This window comes from Mustela erminea, chromosome 20 (assembly GCF_009829155.1).
Source record: "Mustela erminea isolate mMusErm1 chromosome 20, mMusErm1.Pri, whole genome shotgun sequence".
Lineage (NCBI taxonomy): Eukaryota > Metazoa > Chordata > Mammalia > Carnivora > Mustelidae > Mustela > Mustela erminea.
This window is the reverse complement of record NC_045633.1, coordinates 6,099,270-6,118,581: the sequence shown is the minus strand read 5'-3', so window position 1 is coordinate 6,118,581 and position 19,312 is coordinate 6,099,270. Positions and strand designations below refer to the sequence as shown.

General features: G+C 45.9%; 1 protein-coding gene across 3 annotated transcripts in view; it reads right to left on the bottom strand.

Moving 5' to 3' along the window:
- The window catches only part of PRKCB (protein kinase C beta), a 324,117-nt gene that overhangs the window by 89,382 nt on the left and 215,423 nt on the right, over positions 1-19,312 (bottom strand). For all 3 annotated transcript variants that reach the window (XM_032326950.1, XM_032326949.1, XM_032326948.1), the window contains exons 6-8: positions 17,146-17,302; positions 15,818-15,952; positions 4,972-5,068 (exon numbers count right to left, since the gene is read on the bottom strand). In XM_032326950.1, the coding sequence (XP_032182841.1) occupies positions 4,972-5,068; positions 15,818-15,952; positions 17,146-17,302 (389 nt within the window). The remainder of the gene's footprint in view (positions 1-4,971; positions 5,069-15,817; positions 15,953-17,145; positions 17,303-19,312) is intronic.

Genomic DNA, 19,312 nt, shown 5'->3' with positions numbered 1-19,312 from the left:
AGACAGAAGTCGTACTGTCTTTTCTGGGCCATACCTTTCCATCATCCCAAAGCCTCACGTCCCAGCCCTCGAGTCCTGCCCAGGCTGCTAAACGCGTCCCCTCCTTTCTGCCCGCCCTACTGCCTTTCCCTGCTCCGGGGCCGCACCTCCCACCTTCCTTGAATCTGACTCAGGACCCACCTGACCCACACCCTGCATTCTTCAACCTGGGCGGATCTGAATCCTGACCGTCCCCTGGTCCCCAGCCCCCATCCTAGCCCTCAGGGGGACACCCCAGGTCCCCCAGGACATCCTGCTGGTGAACCATGAGTAAGGGGCTCCAATTTCCCCCATTCTCCGTTTGACCTTGCTTCGTGGAAATTTTTTCTTTTTGTCCTTCAAAAGGAGCAGCAAGCGGCCACCAGCTTCACCGCCCCTCCCCCCTCCCCCATACCCCAGTCCTGTGAGCAACCTTCTCTCCTCTGAATTCAGGACCAGAAACCCTCTTTCCACTCTCCAGCTCAATTTGCTTCTTTTTTCTCATAGGTATAGGCCCCTTCGGAGCTAGAGTGTTTGTGTCCCCCTCTGTAGGTTATCATGTTTGTGTCCCCTCCAAAATTCACATGTTAAAATCCTACACCACAAGGGTGATGGCTTTAGGAGATGGGACCTTTGAGAGGGGATTAGGTCATGAGTGTGGAGGCCCCATGGGTGGGATCAGTGCCCTCATAAAAGAGGCCCCAGAGAGGTCCCTCAGCCCCTCCACCAAGTGAGGACACAGTGAGAAGACAGCCATCTAGGAACCAGGAAGGGGCTCCCACCAGAACGTGACCAGGCTGTGGCTTTGATCTTGGATTTCCCAAGTGTACCACCATCCCCACCACACCCTACTGTCTGACACCAAGTTTTCCCCCTCCTTTTTATCTGTCTGGCTCCTGAAAACATTTGGGCTTGTGACCCCTCCACGGTGAACCTTTGGGAGACAAGAAGCCTGTCTTTGTCCCTCTGGAAGCCCCCTGTTTCCCTGGGGCCGCAGGTCCAGCAGATGTTCCGTCAAAGACAAACATCTTCAAAATCGAGGCCCAAATTAAAATGATCCTCTATCTTGCTGGGATGGATAGGTCTTCGGAAACAGGAATACTCTGATGGTTGACTTTTTACGTCGCAGTGTGGAGCCCTAGAATTCAGTGCTCAAAGAGAAAACAAATAGACTAGAGTTCTGAGCCAGGAGAACTGCGTCCTTCCAGACTGCACGGGACGGCGGCAGAGACACCTGGGGAGCCAGTCTCCCGGGCCACTTTTCAGACAATTAGTGCCTGCCCTGGCTTCAGCTACAGACTCCTCTGCAATTAAGAGGGGCTTCTACAGGCATCCCAGGGCCCAGCAGCAGAGGCAAGGCCTCAGGAGGCTTGGAGCCCCTATAGATCCTTCCCAGACAATTAGTGCCTGCCCTGGCTTCAGCTACAGACTCCTCTGCAATTAAGAGGGGCTTCTACAGGCATCCCAGGGCCCAGCAGCAGAGGCAAGGCCTCAGGAGGCTTGGAGCCCCTATAGATCCTTCCCAATCCCCAACCGGCCCTTCCAAATCCCAGAAGGAATATGTTCCGAGCTTCATTTATTCCAAGGGTGAAGCTGGTAATGACAACAGTGGCCTGACATCGGGAAACTATGACGCACCAGATGCTGTCCTAAATGCATTCTCTCGTTCGGTCCTCACATAACCTTAGAAGCTGAGAAGCATTCTGCTTCCCTCATTTTACAGATGGGGAACCGAAGGCTCAGAGAGAGAAAGTAAGTTGCCTACCGTCACTCAGCAAGCGAGTGGCAGAGCCCGACTCCAATCTAGGCAGCCTGACGCTTGAACCACCTGTATAGGACAGGGCTTCACTGCACCAATGAGGCCCAGGTGTCCCACCAAGACCCCCTGACACTCTTGTCTCTCCGCCTGTGACCACCTGGGCACTCGCAGCCTGGCTGCTGGAGCAGCAGAGTCCAAGAGGGCTGGCCAGGGAACTCCCCCAGAGAGCGGCCACCAGGCAGCAACAGAAGCTGAGCTGGTGGACGATACTGCAGTTTCCTGCCCCACCCCGGGTTAGGACCCCCCCCCCCCCGCCATTACCACCCCTAAGGCACATATTCAACTCCCAGAGTTCTCCGGTGTGCTTAAACCCCAGCTGCCCACGGGCTGATGTGCTCCATGAAACGCCCCCCCCCTTCCCCTCTCCGCAGTGAAGCTTCCTGTGATCACCTCCCCAAGAAACTACTTGCACTTGAATCCTTGTGGTCTGTTGTGGGGAAACTCAATGCAGGGTAATGAGCGGCTAGCTCTAGGATGGCAGAGTTGCTTAATCTCACTGGGACTCTGCTTCCTCTCCATAAGACCAAAACAAACAAACAAAAAACCCCAAAAAACAACAATAACAACAAAAAACCAGTGAGGATGATAGCACCTACCATTCAGAGGTTCTGCGAGAGTTAAATACGCTCATATTTCCGGAGCACTTAAAACAATAAAGGGCCCAGAGGAAGCACTGTATGATTTAAGAAAATTCTAAGACCGTCAGAAAACCCACTATTGAACCATCCAAAGTGGAGTTTTCCCTTTGCTGACCCAGAGACAAGCCCGTGGTCAGAAAACAAGCCCCTGGTCCACCCCAGACCGAGCCAACTCAAGACGTTCTGAAATTCACCACGGGCAGCCACTGCACCAAGCTCCCCCTGCCGTGAAATTCTATTACCCCAATGCCAGCAGCTCGATTTTACCGTCACTCAGAATTTCTCCACATAAGAGGCTTGAAAGTAATTTCTGAGTCATTCCGAGTGCTAATTGGTTATTGCACAGGGATTACATTTCTCACGTTCAAGGTCAACTGAAATTTCCCTGTGTGTCTGAGAATAATTCTCGGTTGGTTGGAAACATTTTTTTTTTTTTTAATCAACAACTACGGTACAGAGCAATTATAATTCAGGCATAAACAAGCGTTTGTGGGCTCTCGCTAGGAATAAACGGCTGCATTTTGTTGCTCGCAGATAAAACAGTCCTTTACTCCATGCCAGTAACTGGCCCGGACAAACACTATGTTCACATAGGAACTGTTTCCTTGATGTCCTGAAATGTCACCCCGGCTACCCGAGCATGGGAGAAATCATTTTGCAAACTGAGACACCATTTTATACAAGAAAACAGTGGACTTGGGGTGTTTTGTTTTGTTTTGTTTTAATACCTGGGATGATACATTTTTAATGCAGCAGCAAATGGGCACAGCTTCATCAAAAAGTTGAGAGAAAGAGCTGGAAGGTGTTCTCTGGAAGGACTAATCAACCGTGTCTAGTTCTTGGCTCTACTGAGTGGGATGTCCTTTTACCAGCCCATCTGGACTTGAGCCGGCTCCACGGGAATGACCTTCCCTTGCCAAGTTCACTGGAGAAATGACTGGTAAGCCCAAGGTCAATGTGTTCATCCCACTTGTTTCCAGAAAGGGATATCCCCCCTGGGTCGACCCATCAACACTAACTTGTGTGGAGGGCACAACAAGAGTCAATACTCAAGTGCTATTTCTGTCAAGTTGAGGGGCAGACTAACATGGATCTTGGGATAAATGCCAAAAATCCTTGCCAAGGCCAGCACAGCCCTTCTACTATGATGACCAGCCACTTCCCCAGTATTACCCTGAACTCTCTCTCCTCTACCCACACTGGTCTTCTTTAAGTTTCACATAGTTGTTACAGAACTCCCCACCACAGGGCCTTTGTACATGCCATCCTCGCTGAATGGAATTTTCTTTTCCTCTCTCTACTCAGTTAATTTGCACTGTTGTTGCCTTAATGACACCTTCCTTGTCCTCCTGTCTCTCCCCCACCCCATATGTTCTCAGAGTTAACATGGACCTCTCTTTCATAGAACTTTACCTGGTCACAAGTTTTTTATCTGCCTGTATGATTATTTGCTGAATAAAAATGACAATAATTTCATTTTAGCTGTTTTATACAATTTTTTTTCCAGAGTTAGCAGGCCATTACTATTTATCTAGAATTGATGTTTTCCCATCAGACTCAGTATATTGAGTTGGTACAAACAAAATAATGTGTTTTCCCTTATGAAACTACTTTAAAATCACTCAATACACATATAATGAAAGACCTCAAACTCATTTTCCCCAAAACATTTTCGTTGTAAAACTAGGATGTGTCTGCAACTCTCACACAGCTGAAAACAGGGTATCTTGCCCCACCCCCCATGAACAGAAAGGGCTTAGCTGAGGTAGAAGGAGAGCCAGAGTGTAGCCCAAGATTCAGGGTCAAGGACTCTTCATTTTTGGAAGATAGACCCATGGGTATTTCATGAAGTCACCAGCACAAACAATTCCATTTGTTAACAGTACAGCACCATCCCGCCAATAGCTCCACTCCAGATTCTATCCCTCAGCAAGTTTAACTCAGCCTCCAAAATAGAGCCCAATTCTATCTATTTCTTTCATTCACCATTATTACCATTCCAAGCCAAGCTATCATCAAAATGACCTGAGAATGGGTGCGCCTATGTGGCTCAGTGAGTTAAGCATCCAGCTCTTAATTTTGGTTTGGGTCATGATCTCAAGATCGTGGTCTTGGGCCCCACATCAGGCTCTGTGCTCAGTGTGGAGTCTGCTTGTCCCTGTCCCTCTGCTCCCCCTTTCTATCTCTAAAATAAATAAATAAAATCTTAAAAAAAAATAAAATAAAATAAGACCGGAGAAGTGAAGGAGCACTTTCGAGGAAAAGTCTAAATTTTTAAGTGAGGACAAGGAGGAAGGAATGCCTTCATGAAGCAGGACACACTTGGTTGGGGTTTTGCAGGATGCATAGGAGTTTTCTTGGAGCCAGAAAAACACTGCAAAGGCACAGAGTCATGAAAGGCCTTGGTAGAAGGCCTTTCATAACCGGAGACCCAGCATACGAGGCATATGAGACACTCTAGCAGTTCCCACTGGCATAGAAAGAACCACAGCTCACCTCGAATTTCTGCCTCAGCTCTTCATTGCCCTCGCTTCCTTCTGGCGGCACAGGCACGTTGAAGTACTCGCCTTCCTCCTGGCTCAGCAACTTGAACCTGAAGGGAGACAGGGTGACAGGACAAAGTCCATGACCTGAATTGATATTATTTCATCGGTTACAATAAGAAAAGTTAGACTATAGACAGATTTACCTTAAAAAAATGTGTTGAGGGGTTTTTTTGGGGGGGAGGTGTGCACGTACATGTTTGTAGCCAGGTATGCTATGTGTTTTTTGTAACTATTCCACGGTTTTCAGGAAAAAAATGAATATTCTGTGTTTATGCAATGTTCTGGCTCTGGCTCTGTTTCTCATCTTACACACACACACTTTTGTTAGTTCTCTCATTCAGTCACTCAGTGCTGTATGTTTTTACCTCTCTTCTGTCTGCTATGTGCTTTCTTATTCTGAAAGAATGATATGACGGTCTCCCACGGTCAGTGGATTCTTAGCACATTCTCCCAGCATCCTGGCTCTCAGCACCATTTGGATGACTACCACCTTGTCTCCATGATGCTGTTTTCTCTACAGATGCCTTCCCCCAAGTGCCCGGTATGACCCCCTTGAGAAATAGCATCCCTTCGCAAGTACATACACAAGCCCCAGAGTCAAACTCTGCTTGGGTTTAAATCTCCCCTCTGCCCTTGCCTCCGTGGGTCCCTGGATAAGCTAGCTAGGCTCTCTGAGGCTCAATTTTTCTCATCTATAAATCGGAACAGGAGTTTTTTTTTTTTTTTTTTTCCAAGGGCGCCGGGCTGACTCAGTCAGTAGAGCATGCAATTCTCAATCTCAGGGTCGTTGAGTTTAAGCCCCATGTTAGGCACAGAGATTATTAAAAAGAAAAAAGTCTTTTTCATAGACTTACTGTGGAGCTAAGATATGGTGACTCATGCAAAATGACAAGCACAGTGTCTGGCATTTAGCAAATGATAAATCATCATCATCATTACAGATATCGACATTATCCGAATAAACAAGATGGCTTTCAGTGTGTTTTTGACCACAAAGATGTTTCCATCTACTCAAAGGGAAACATGAGAGAGGGGTAAGGAAAGGACATTCCAAAGACATCCAAATCACTAGAGGGGAAGAACATCACGGAGCTCCTCACTCCCCAAGAAAGACTTCCTAACTCAAATCTACAAATTTCATAATGATTTTTTTCCTCCATTCACAAAACTTCCTCAACAGCTCCTAAAAATAGGAGGAGAAGAAATTCAAAGCAGGGGTGATAACTGGCGTTTCTATGCATCCACATTTAATATTTGGTTGTCCTCGGGGCACCTGGGTGGCTCAGTTGGTTAAGCATCGGCCTTCGGCTCAGGTCATGATCCCGGGGTCCTGGGTTGGAGCCCCGCATTGGGCTCCCTGCTTAGCGGGGAGCCTGCTTCTCCCTCTGCTCCTCCCTACCTCTCAAATAAATAAATAAGTCAATAAATCTTAAAAAAAAAAAAAACTTAAATTATCCTCTGCCCATTTTCCAAAAGAAATACAAAAATAAGAGAACATCTGTATTTTTCTTGGCAATCAAGAACGGTGCTATCCACACAGTAGTGTCTAGGAACTCGTACAAATTAAAGTAATAAGTAAGAGAACACGGAGCGGTGGTTGGCAAACATTATTTGCCTTTGTGGATTTTGCTAAATCTGGATATTATGATCCACTTCGTGGTTTTCATTATATCGTCTCCTTTTTAAATAGCATATTCCCTTTGAAAAGGAAGCCAATAGGTTACAAGTAGAAAGTAACTGTAAAAAAAAATGAAAAAACTTATGCAAATCAAGTTACCCAAGTCCAAGTAGATGGCACTGCTTACCAAAGGCTCTGAGACTTATGCCTGCCCCTCCTTGTTAAAATGGGAGCTCTGCCAGCGGCGCGAGTGAAAGAACATTAAAGGTATGGCAACACCAATTGAGACTTTCTCTTTATGATAATCTGAAGGTTGGAAGAAGCATTGGCCAAAGAAAAGCTTGGCCAGGGTACAATTCGGTATTACTAATGCCCCAACCATGTGCTATCGAAACCATGTACAGTCTAAGCCTCTTTGGAAACTACTGATCAAGCGGGACTAACCAGAGGTGACTAGTCAACAGGACCCCCAATAGAACCCCACTAACAACCCTGGGCCAGACCACCAGGGACTCGATGACAGCCACCCACTCTGATTCATATTCAGGAAGGATGGGACATGTCGTGGTGCCCTCGCTATGTCTGCTGGAGCCAGTATACTGTCTCTGTGGCCCTGAATAAGGACTCCTGTCTGTTAGAAAAGAGAAGCAGGGACCCCTTCCAACTTTGAGTTGGACCAACATGGTCCAACTGGGAAAAACCAACATGGGGAAAATGCCTCCTTATAGGGCAGTAGGGCTGACTGTTTGATGCGTAGCTGTTTCCAGCCATGGATCTCTCCAAAATGGCTCTAGGGAACAGGATTCCTGTTCTGACAAAGAAAAATTCCAAAAAATACAAAGACTCCTTTCTCCCTTCATCTGATTTTGAAAAATTACAACTGGGACACTCATCATTCTTGAGCTCATCCGCCTTTACGGAAGGGCAGATACAGAAAAATAGCAGGATGTATGAAAAACTCAGTCAAATAAAGAGAAACAATGAGAAATCAGTTAAGTACCTCCCATGAAATAGAACTACTGCCAAAAGAGAGAGAATTCTAAAAAATATCTAGTTCATACTTTCAATGAGATTCAAGAAGCTAATGCAACTTTGAAAAGGGAACAATCTGAGATTTAAAAAGGCTACTCTCAGATGGAAAATGTAATTACTAGATTTAAAAATCCACTCGAGACCATGAACACTAAGATGGATAATTCAGATAACAATTAGGGAACCCTGAGAAATTCTTTTGGCAGTTGAACCTGATATTATATTGATGAGAGTTGAACTGAATGCCTTATGTATACGCTTAAGAAAAATGTATATTACCAAAAATAATATACAACATGAAAGGAGGGAATATAGCAATATATGTATCAGGAAAGACATTTTATGATCCACCTTATGTAAAAAGTTCTTACTATTCAATAAGAAAATGACAGGCAAAAATCAGGACATAGTCATTTATAAATACAAACAAGTAGGCAATGTTTAAATTAAAATATTCAATGAAATTAGTAACAAAATACATATGATAATGGAATTCTGTAAATCTGTATAATTAGTAAAAAAATGTATCATCTTTGCATTATATCTTTGAAATTTACAATACCAGATGTTGACAAATGTGGGTAAAATGAAAAGTACCACGCAGCCCTGAGAGTGAGAATGTAAACTGAAAAAAATTGCAGAAGGGCTTGGCAAACACTTTAATAATACACATGTTCTCAAAGCCATCAATTCCAGGATTAGGAATTTCTTAGGAAATAATTAAAGCTATGCACAAAGGTTTGGCTGCAAGTATGTCTGCTGTAGAACTATTTTTCTAGGTAAACACTACACATCTTACAGTAAAAATATGATTCTGGGAGTGACTGTGTGGCTCGGTTGGTTAAGCCACTGCTTTTGTCTCAGGTCATGATCCTGGAGTCCTGGGATTGAGTCCCACATCAGGCTCCCTGCTCTGCAGGGACTCTGCTTCTCCCACTGACCTCTCTCCTCTCATGCTCTCTCTGTCCCTCAAAAAGGGAAAAAAAAAAAAAAGAACATGATTCTGTAAGTTGAGGCAGATCTATAGAACGGGCCACATGAAAATGACGTTGCCCAAGATTACTGAATTATAAGGAAAAGTGTTTATAATGCATTTTTAAATGAAGTATGAGGGCTGTGACACAGTATGGACAGTAAGTTTTTATTTTTTGTTTCAGATACACACACATGAGCACAGACACATACATGCACACATAAGCAATACAGACACACACAAAAAAAACCCTCTTAATAATGTCAACAGTGGTTATCCCTGGACAATGGGATTCTGGATAGTGTTTTGCTTTCTTGGGTTTTTTCCAGCAGAGGGATGGAATTTGTAATAAGACCAAAATGACACTATTAGTAATCACAAAGCTTAAAGAAACATAAATTTAAGGTAACAATGATATTAATAGTTGTCTTTTCACAAGAAGAAGAAAAGAATGAAATGGAAAAGGAAAAAACCCCTCAGAATCAGAAACACCACGTTGGAAATGCAGCAATTATGACCATAAGCATTAAAACATTTCCCTACGGAAAAAAAGAAAGAATTTTGAATTTAGGTCTATTGTTCGTTGTTGCTGCTTTTCAATCCAGTAACATGCCACATGTTCTACCAAAGAAAAGGACTGAGATTAAACATAAAAAAAATGGGCAGGATCCACTAGGCAAGAAGTATTTACCACTCTGCAACCAAAGGAGACAGGTTGAAAGGTCAATCAGATGTCCTCAATCCTTTGGCTCCTCCACTTACTCTGGGAAGAAGATGAAGTTCCTAAAAGGCCCCCATGGGATCTGCCCAGCACCCCTCATCCTTGCTCCCCACTGATACCCCTTTGGAGAACCAGCTCTAGCCACACAAGCCACTTCACTGACCCTCAGACCTAATAGATGCACTCCTGCCTCAGGGCCTTTGCACTTGCTGCTCTCGCCATCTGGGACAATCTCTCCCTAGACTTCCACAAGTTCACTCCCTCAGCTCCCTTCAGCTCTTTGCTATGTGTCACCTTTTCAATGAGTCCTTTCCTGGGAATTTCATCACACAAGTTGGAGTATCCCCCTCCTCCCACTCCCTGCATTCCCTACCCCTGTTTCTCATTTACTTTTCTCTATAACATTTATCTTTAATTTTTTTAAAGTAGGCTCCATGCCCAGTGTGGAGCCCAACGAGGGGCTTGAACTCATGACCCTGAGATCAAGACCTGAGCTGAGATCAAGAGTTGGATGCTTTGGAGGACAAGGGGAGATGGAGAGGAGAACGGAGTTGAGGGAAATTGGAAGGGGAGGTGAACCATCAGATACTATGGACTCTGAAAAACAATCTGAGGGTTTTGAAGGGGCGGGGGGTGGGAGGTTGGGGGAACCAGGTGGTGGGTATTGGAGAGGGCACGGATTGCATGGAGCACTGGGTGTGGTGCAAAAATAATGAATACTGTTATGCTGAAAAAATAAAAAATTAATTTAAAAAATTCCAAAAAAAAAAAAAAAAAAGAGTTGGATGCTTAACTGACTGAGCCACCCAACGCCCCTCTCTGTAGCATTTATCAGCTTCAAACATGCTATTTTTTTATTACTCATTTTCTTTTTAACTTTGTGTATTGTTCTCCAAATAAAAAGAAACCTCCATGAACCCAAAGATTCAGCATCTAGGTACTTGCTATGTATATCCACTGAAGAAATATCAGCAATAAGCCAAAATCACGGACAATGAGTATTAAGTGCAACAGATATAATTTTGTGTTGATAGAAGTCATTTTTAAAAAATAAGTCTTGTAGAGGGGTTCCTGGGTGGCTCAGTGGGTTAAAGCCTCTGCCTTCGGCTCAGGTCATGATCCCAGGGTCCTGGGATTGAGCCCCACATCGGGCTCTCTGCTCAAGAGGAGAGCCTGCTTCCTCCTCTCTCTCTCTCTCTCTCTCTCTCTCTCTCTCTCTCTGCCTGCCTCTCTGCCTCCTTGTGATCTCTGTCTGTCCAATAAATAAAATCTTAAAAAAAAAAAAATAAGTCTTGGAGAGTTATATAATCAAGAATGATACCACATATAAAGTAAAAAAAAAATTAGAAATGAAAGAAGATATTCAGAAAAATGTTATTGGGAGAAACTCAATGAGCTCTGTGCATTTTGGTCAGATGAAAAAAAATTTAAAAAATAGGAAGGCACAAAGATCTGGATAGTAAGATGGAATTAATCAACACTTGAAATGCAGGACCTACGAGTAATAAATGGAATCTTTTTCTGGACGTGTCCACAGAACATTCAGTAATACCCAACTACGCTACATTGAGAAAGAAAGTGAAAAAAGGGAAAAAGAGAGAAGACATATTTTCTGACCATAAAGTACTAACACTGCCATTTGAAATTAATAATGAAAAACGAAACAAAAAGTAACACCAGTGATTTCCAAAATGCCCAAATAAGAGCACGCTTAAAGGAAATTAAAAACACAAGTGCAGACCTTCAGCAAAAGCAGCAAAAACCAGAACGCGGCATCTCACAGCTCGGAGGAAATCTTTCTTCCCTCCGATGCTCGTTCTTTTTTCTTGAAGAGCAGAGCCCGTTAAGAAAAGGAAAATAAATCAGCAAAATGTTCAGCTGAAATTCACATGCAACCACCCAACAAACCCACAGAGAAGAAGAGCCAAACACAGAGTTGATACGTGAACCCTAGAACTCATTCTGTGCAGAAAAATAAACCAGAGCAAAACAGATGAACCCCTGGAAAACAAGGGGGAAAGGAAAGGAGACAGCAAAAACAAATAAAATTAGAAACAAAGGAGTGCATCTGACGACAGACGCGGGGCTGGTGGCAAAGCGGCAGATGAGGGGCCTGAGGCTGGCGCGCCACATCTGGGAGCTTGCACAGCTGCCCCTTTCTGCTGCGTGGTCTTCAATTACAACACAACAGAAGAGCTGGGAGCGCGCATCCCCTGCCGGATGGGGAAACTGAGTCTCGGAGATGGCATGGAACTCACTCAGGAGCCCAGAAGGACAAGAATCCAAATGTCTAGAATTTGTTCCATTTACGTTCAAGACAGGTTCACAGATGTCTTGGCCCTGAATCTTTTGGGGGGGGGGGACTTTTATCTGCAAAACCCAAAGAGGGCTTTTATTTAGCAGAAGTTCCCTCCTATAACACAATTTCACAGCTCACCTAGGAGGGGGGTGGGGGATGCTACAATGAGGCCTGACTAATGGAATCATAACGGCTGGCTGACAAGGCTGGAGCACAGAGAGGTGAAGGGATTCACCTGAAGTCACAAAGCATCCATCCCCTTAGGACAGCCAAGGTCAAAGCCCTCCCATCTACCCTCAAGGCCTCTGCCAAACCCCTGCACCAGGAGACAGAACGAGAGGACACGTGCTTCAGCCCTAGCATTCCAGAGACCTGGACCCAAACTCAAGCACCGTCACATATGAGCTGTGTGTCCTTTCATACAGTGCGTGAATGCTCTGATCCCAGGAACAAGGTTCTGCCCAGAACAGGTGGGAGAATTGAGGGATGATCGTGTGTACGTGCAGGGATATTTTTGGACTCAATCCTTTCGCTCCCCCTGCCCTCTGCCATTTCCAGGGAGCAGAGAAGCAGGAAGGGGTGGCCCCTGTGGGAGACAGCCCTGCCCATTTGGGCCTGAGGAACCACGAGAAGTGAGCAAGGTGAGGGCAAAAGCAGAGGGGCCTGGCCTGTCCTTCTCTGTCGTGGGCGAAGACCTACGTGGAGGGTCACCTGGGCCAGAGATGCAGGAATCACTCGGACAGCACTCCTGGCCCGCATGCAGGAGGCTGAGAAACGGGGGCTCACACGGGTGGCCTGGGGAGTAGGACAAAGAAGACACTATGCAGAAGGACCTCACAACTAGAAGCAACAAGCCAGGACCTGGGACTCCAGCAGGAGGCCAGAAATGATGTTCCAAACTTGGGCGGAGAAGGGGGGTGGCGGACAGGGGGACCCGTCCAGCCTCATGGGCACGGACGGGTTCAGGAACCAGGCAGGATCAGCCACGCTGTAGCCGTCAAGCCCAGAAGGCATACCACAGGCAAGAGGGTCCCCTTCTCACCATCAGGAGGTCACAAAACTGCCTAAGAAAGTCTGGGTACATTACAGAAAATAAAGAAGTATCAATGTGTGACTCCGGGACACCTGGGAAGTGATCAGCCCAGAGCCTGGCATCCAGCTAAGAGTCACTAAGTGGTAGCTATTGCTCTAGTAATTATTATTATCATGTTCACTCTCCCGTCTCACTCAGACCCCCTGGGGGGAATCATACATTCTTTCTTAAGAAAGAAACCTGCCTTCTGCCTGACCTCCTTCTGCCTGACTTCAAGAGGAAGGAATTCCCAGTCTGTCACTAGTGCGAATGGCAGCGTGCAAAGTCAGATCACCCATAGGCTAAGAAAAATTACCCAAGTTTTTTTTTTATCATGAATCGATGTCATGCTTTGTCAAATGCCTTTTTAATTTTTATTTACTTATTTATTTGCCTCTATCAAGACGATCGTATGGTTTTTATCCTTTCTCCTGTCGATGTGATCAATCCTGCTGATTGAACCACCCTTGCATCCCTGGGATAAATCCCACTTGGTCATGGAGAACGATTTTTTTTTTTTTTTTAATGTGTTATTGGATTTGGTTTGCTAGTATTTGGTGGAGAATTTCTGTGCCTGTGTGAAATGGGAAAACGGTAAAAAGATGGCAGTGTGACCCCTGACTGTCAAAATGCAAGGACATTTTCTAAATAGTTATCTCCTTCCCCGCTATGACTGATTAGTCTATCACTCAGAACTGTTACTTATAATCCACAAGCCAGTAAGGCCCACATGGCCTCCCAGCTCTGCAAAGACAATCGTTAACTTTTATAAGTTCTGCCAGTCTGGGGCCCCTGGCTGGCTTCAGTCGGAGAAGCGTGCAACTCTTGAGCTCTGGGTTGTGAGTTCAACCCCTACGTTAGGTGTAGAGGTTCTTAAAAATAAAAGCTTTAAAAAAAGAAGAAAGGGGCACCTGGGTGGCTCAGGCAGTTAAGTATCTGCCTTCAGCTCAGGTCATGATCCCAGAGTCCTGGGATCGAGCCCCACGTCCGGCTCCCTGCTCAGCCAGGAGTTTCTCCTTTTCCCCGCTTGAGCTCTGTTGCTATCTTTGTCTCTCTCTTTCTCAAATGAATAAATAAAATCTTAAATAAAATAAAATAAAGGAAGAAGAAGAAAAAGAAAAGCAGGTCTTCTAGTTGTAGATAGATCGCCCCCAAGGCTGTGATTTGGCAGATGGCTGTACCTCTAACTTACAAAGGGACTTCAGCATTCCTGCGTCTCCTGGTCTACCAATCTTAGCTTCTTAAACCTTTGGAATCAGCCATTCATGTTTCTGGTCTCCCCATTCGTGAGCTAAGGAAAACTGTGACAGATGCTCCTTAACCTTTTTTTTTTTTTTTTTTCCCTGAGAATTCTGCTGTTAACCGTTTGTGGTCTGTGCTTTAAGACACCTCATCACTACTGTTAACTTGGTACCCACATGGCTTTCATCCTCGTCCCCATCTGTCCTCGTGTTGTCATTGAGTAGTTATTGGGGTCATTTCTTCTCGCTCCAGACGTTAAGCGCCATGAGGGCATGGCTGTCTTATACCTGATGGATCTCTAGTGACTAGAGACTAGAGAGAGCCTAGAGAGACTCGGAATCTATTTGAATAAAAGTCTGTGATAAATACAGGAGCGTCCGGGTGGCTCAGTCGGTTGAACGTCCGACTCTCAGTCTCATCTCAGTGAGGGTGGGGAGATCGAAGCCCGTGTTGGGCTCCACGTTCAGTGGGAAGCCTGCCTGGGATTCCCTCTCTCCCTCTGCCCTCCCTGCCGCCTCCTGCCTGCATCCTTTCTCTTTTAAATAAATAAATAAATCTTTAGAAAACAACCACAAAGTCTATAACGAACAGGGACGAGAGACAAGGAGGTTGTATGGTGAGCAATGGGGTGGATGTGTGTCCTCGTGATGCATTCTCTTTCTTGCTAAATGGGTCTGCTTTTTTTATTTTCTATCACTTGTAACTGAAAAAGTCCCGAATGAAGTCATAAGGGAGACAATTTCTCTTAAAGAGAGAAGAGCAGCCAATAATGCCCGTTTTGCCCAAAGCTACGGTGCCAGGTTGGACTGTGTATTCTGACTCCTTTTACTCAGATGATGGTGAAACCAACCGTTGCCAAGGGAGCTCACCCGGCCTCTTTGCTGGGAATACTGAGCAAGGATTTTTTGCCAGGAGAAGGGAATGGAACAAAAACTGCAGAACAAAGGAGACACTGCGGCTGACCATGACGCAACCTCCCAGCACCCCTGTGGCCAGGCTTGGTAAGTGGTCCCAACGAGGGAGTATTTTCCTATGGAGCTGGAATCTGACAGAAGATTGGGTGTATTTTTAGGGTACATTGTAAGAGCCATTTTAGTGCCCATGGGGCCAGTCAAGACACGAAACTGTGTAAAGTTAGATGGATGTAAGGCAATAGGGAATGGTGAAGACTAGGGCAAACAGAAAATCCATGTCCTGTCTGAAGAGGGCATGAACTACTCACCTGTTCTCAGTTACTGCCTTCTAGGCTCTGTGCATCCAGATATTTCTGGTTTTGCAAGCCAGAAGTCCAGATTTTTTTTTTTTTTTTAAAAGTAGGCTCCATACCCAGCATGGAGCCCAATGCAGGTCTTGAACTTGTGACTCTGAGGTCAAGACCTGAGCTGAGATCAAGAGTAGGACACTTGGGGGCACCTGGGGGGCTCAGTCAGTTAATGATCTCCGGGTCCTGCGATCGAGCCCTGCATCGGTCTCCCTGCTTCTCCCTATGCCTCTGCCTCTCTCCCTGCTCATGTGCGCTCTCTCTCTCTCTCTCTCTCAAATAAATAAATAAAAATCTTTTTAAAAAAAGTTGGATGCTTAAGCGACTGAGCCACCCAGGCACCCCCAGAAGTCCAGATTTTTATAGAAAATGTCCAGATTTTGAAAATACTAGGAACTGATTTTTTTTTAAGTACAAGGACCAAATAAAACATATCCGTGAGGCAGATCCAATGTACCAGCCATCACTCTGTGACTCCGTTTTTGTATTTCACTTTTAAGACAAAAAGGAAAACATCCTTTTTCCCACATTTGATGGACCAAGCTATATGGCAGCTTTCAAAGCAAAATCCTGCTTACCAGCCATCAACACCAGCTTTCTGCAGTTCAGAAATTCCAAAAGACAAAGATCCCATGAAGTCATTCCTGCTGGTCAGATCCCAGTCCCAAATCTCCACGGACAGTCTTCTGTCTTTGTCCGATTCTTTCAGTTGGCTGCCAAGAGCAAGAAGAGAGAAGTCAGAGGAGCTTACCGTGATTTCTCAAGCAGATGAAATGTTTAAGAGGAAAAGGCCTGAAGGTGGAAATTTTTAAAAGATTACAAGCTCTTGCCAGCTGCATACTCTGCTTCCACCCCAGGCAAGCTCCCCAGGGAGGCAGGGCTGCTCAAGTCCTGCAGCCCATGGCTCGCCCGGGTGAAGGACCTGGACCAGCGCCACCACAAACAGTTCTAGCCGCTTCCTTACATCTTAATAGGGTTCGGGATGTTCGGGAAACCCTAATGACAAAGTGTCAACAAGAACTCTGGGTATCGATGACATAATTGCATGAGTGTTTGCACACACGTGAGTTGGCATGAGACACGCGTGGAGGAAGCAGTCCTGCTAGTGCTGGTCGGCGGAAGCTGTTCTGAGGCGTGTCCTTGATTGAGGCTGAGGTGTGCCCCCACTTTCACCCTGAGAGAGGGAACAGGGGGATGGGGCTCCCACAAGGAATCATGCTTTTGGCCCACAGCCTCTGGTGTCAGACTTCAGAATCTCCGCACAGAATGACCCCACATTGGCTGGGGGGCTCTGGGCACATTCCTTAACGTTGTCAAGCCCCATTGGCTAGATAGGGATGAAATGGCCAGTGAACTGAGATCATTCACTAGAGTGCCTTTTACAACCGCGATATGCTCCATAAACACTGGCTGACGCCACTAACCCTTGTGGGCCCAGATGCCTCAAAAAGTGACCCCAGGTCCTTGGAGCACTGGCCCGGGGAAGATCCGCTGTGGAAGCTAGCAGAGAACTCTCGACGGGCTGTGGCCCCAGCACATCCATACCCCCAGACTCAGCCCCACAAGGGTTATCACCACACCCTATGGGTTACGTCCCACTGTTCTCTTAGACCAGAACGTCTCCCACAACTTGCCTTCACCTAGCAACACATCACACTACCTTCTACCCCACCCACTCCGCACACCACAGACATTCTCAACTCTATTAAAAAAATAAGTTCCAATTTTTACTTGGCTTGCAGTGCAAAAATGCAGATGGAGGGGAGTAAGGAAAGAGAGGGGGCAAGGAAGAGAAAGAGGGACGGAGGGGAGGAACGAAAGGGAAGCGGGAGGGGCCCTCCCCAAGGCTGGTGGCCCCCACGGCGAACCCCACGGCCCACGCCGGGCGGCGGCCATTCTAACTTACAATCTGAATGTCTCGTTCCACTCGGGGTTGAGGGAGCATTTGATGGTTTTGGTCTTCTGCTTGCTCTCGCTCTTGGGGTCGGGAATCAGTTTCAGTTTCACGTAAGGGTCTGACAAGCCATTGGGGTCCATAGGTACAAGGTTTTTAGCATCTCTTACTGAAAAAAGAAAACGCAATTTCAGCATTAATAGTCCTGTCATGTTTAAGCATCAACCAGCGAGGGTCGGAGACCCTGGGGATGAGTCCTCGGCATCACACTTGTCTCATAGGAGATGGGACTTAGGGTCATCCACAGCCAAGAAGCACGCAAAGCAAGATGCACCGGTCAGATGGAGTCAACCTCTTAACCGGTATGAGTTCGACGCCGACTTCTGACTTCCCCACTGCTCTGCCCGCTGGGCCCCCAAGATTAGCTACATGCTCTCAAAGCTTGTGTTCCACAAAGCCAACGAGAAAGACTGGCTTCTTCACCGAACATAAAATTTTCAGGGTTCTTCCATGTTGTGGCATGGATCAGCGCTACGTTTATGGCTGAATATTGTCCCCTTGTATGGACACAGCAAACCCCATTTATCCATTCATCAGGTGGCCGTTGAGGCTGTTTCCACACTTTGGCTCATGCAAATAGTGCTGCTGTGAACACCTGTGCACTCCGACGCAGAAGGTCACATGTTGTAGGATTCCACGGATAGGAAACACCCAGAACAGGGAAATCCACGGACACACAGACCGGTGGTGGCCAGGAGCTGGTGGCCAGGGAGGGGGAAATGGGGAGTGACTATGAAACAGGTAAGGGGTTTCCTTTTCTGGTGATAACATCTTTTGGACCTAGATATGGGTGATGGTTGCACAACCCCATGAATATACTAAGCGCCCGTGAATGGTACATTTTAAGATGGTTAATGGTTAATTTTGTGTTCTGTGAATTTTACCTCAATTCAAAAAGCAAAAGCTGAAAGAGAAAGAGTTGCTCTCATGACCTCCACCCAGACAGAAGGCTGGAAATGTACCGCAGCACGATAGGTGAGCTCCACCCTCAACGAGGAACACAGTAAAGGAGGCTGTAAGATTGGCTTAAAGAAGGGGCGTCTGGGTGGCTCAGTTGTTAAGCATCTGCCTTTGGCTCAAGTCATGATCCCAGGGTCCTGGGATCAAGCCCCGCATCAGGCTCCCTGCTTGGTGGAAAGTCTGCTTTTCCCTCTCCCACTCTCCCTGCTTATATTTCCTCTCTTGCTCTCTCACTCTCTAATAGATAAATATCTTTTAAAATATTTCCTGAAAAGGGGCGCCTGGGTGGCTCAGTGGGTTAAGCCTCTACCTTCAGCTCAGGTCATGATTTCAGAGTCCTGGGATCAAGCCCTGCGTCAGGCTCTCTGCTCAGCAGGGAGCCTGCTTCCCCCTCTCTCTCTGCCTGCCTTTCTGCTGTTAAATAAATAAATTTTAAAAATCTAAAGGAAAAAAAATTCCTAGGCGAAAAAAAAACCTAAAGACTGGCTTAAAGAAGAAAGGAAGCAGAGGGTCAGTAGTGTAGACACAACACCAGCCTAGGGAAACAAGAAGTTACATAGGCAGCCATGAGAAGGAGATGGGAAAATGGGAGTTGTATGGGTCATAAGTATATGGTGCCAACCACCTCACTTATGATAGAAAAATCCAAAGTATTGCATTAGCAGATTGAATCAAGCGATCTGCCAGAAGGCCAATATAGAATGACTCTTACCAGGAATGCAAAGACGGTTCAATCATAGAAAATCTATTATTAAAACATTCATTATATGTATGGGTCAAAGGAGAAAACCATTGGATCATTGCAATTAGCTACAAACAGCAGGAAATTGTCCTCCCAGGATAAAAGCTATCTGAAATAACAGATCCATAGTTGAGGATAAATGCAATCCCCTTAAAGGCAGGAAGACGATAGACATCCATGACCCCAGCTACAGTTCAACATTTTTTTCTGAGTGTTCCGTAAGTGCAATAATACAATAGAAACAGAATATTGGAAAGTAGGGGATAGAGCATCCCCTCACCTCCTCTAACCTTCACTTCATGCTATCACGGCTCATGATAACGGGAGTTTATCATCCCAGAAATTACACCACTTTCTCAATCTCCACTTCGCGAACCCTACAAGCCAATGCCCCTCCCTATTTTTCCAGTTCATTAA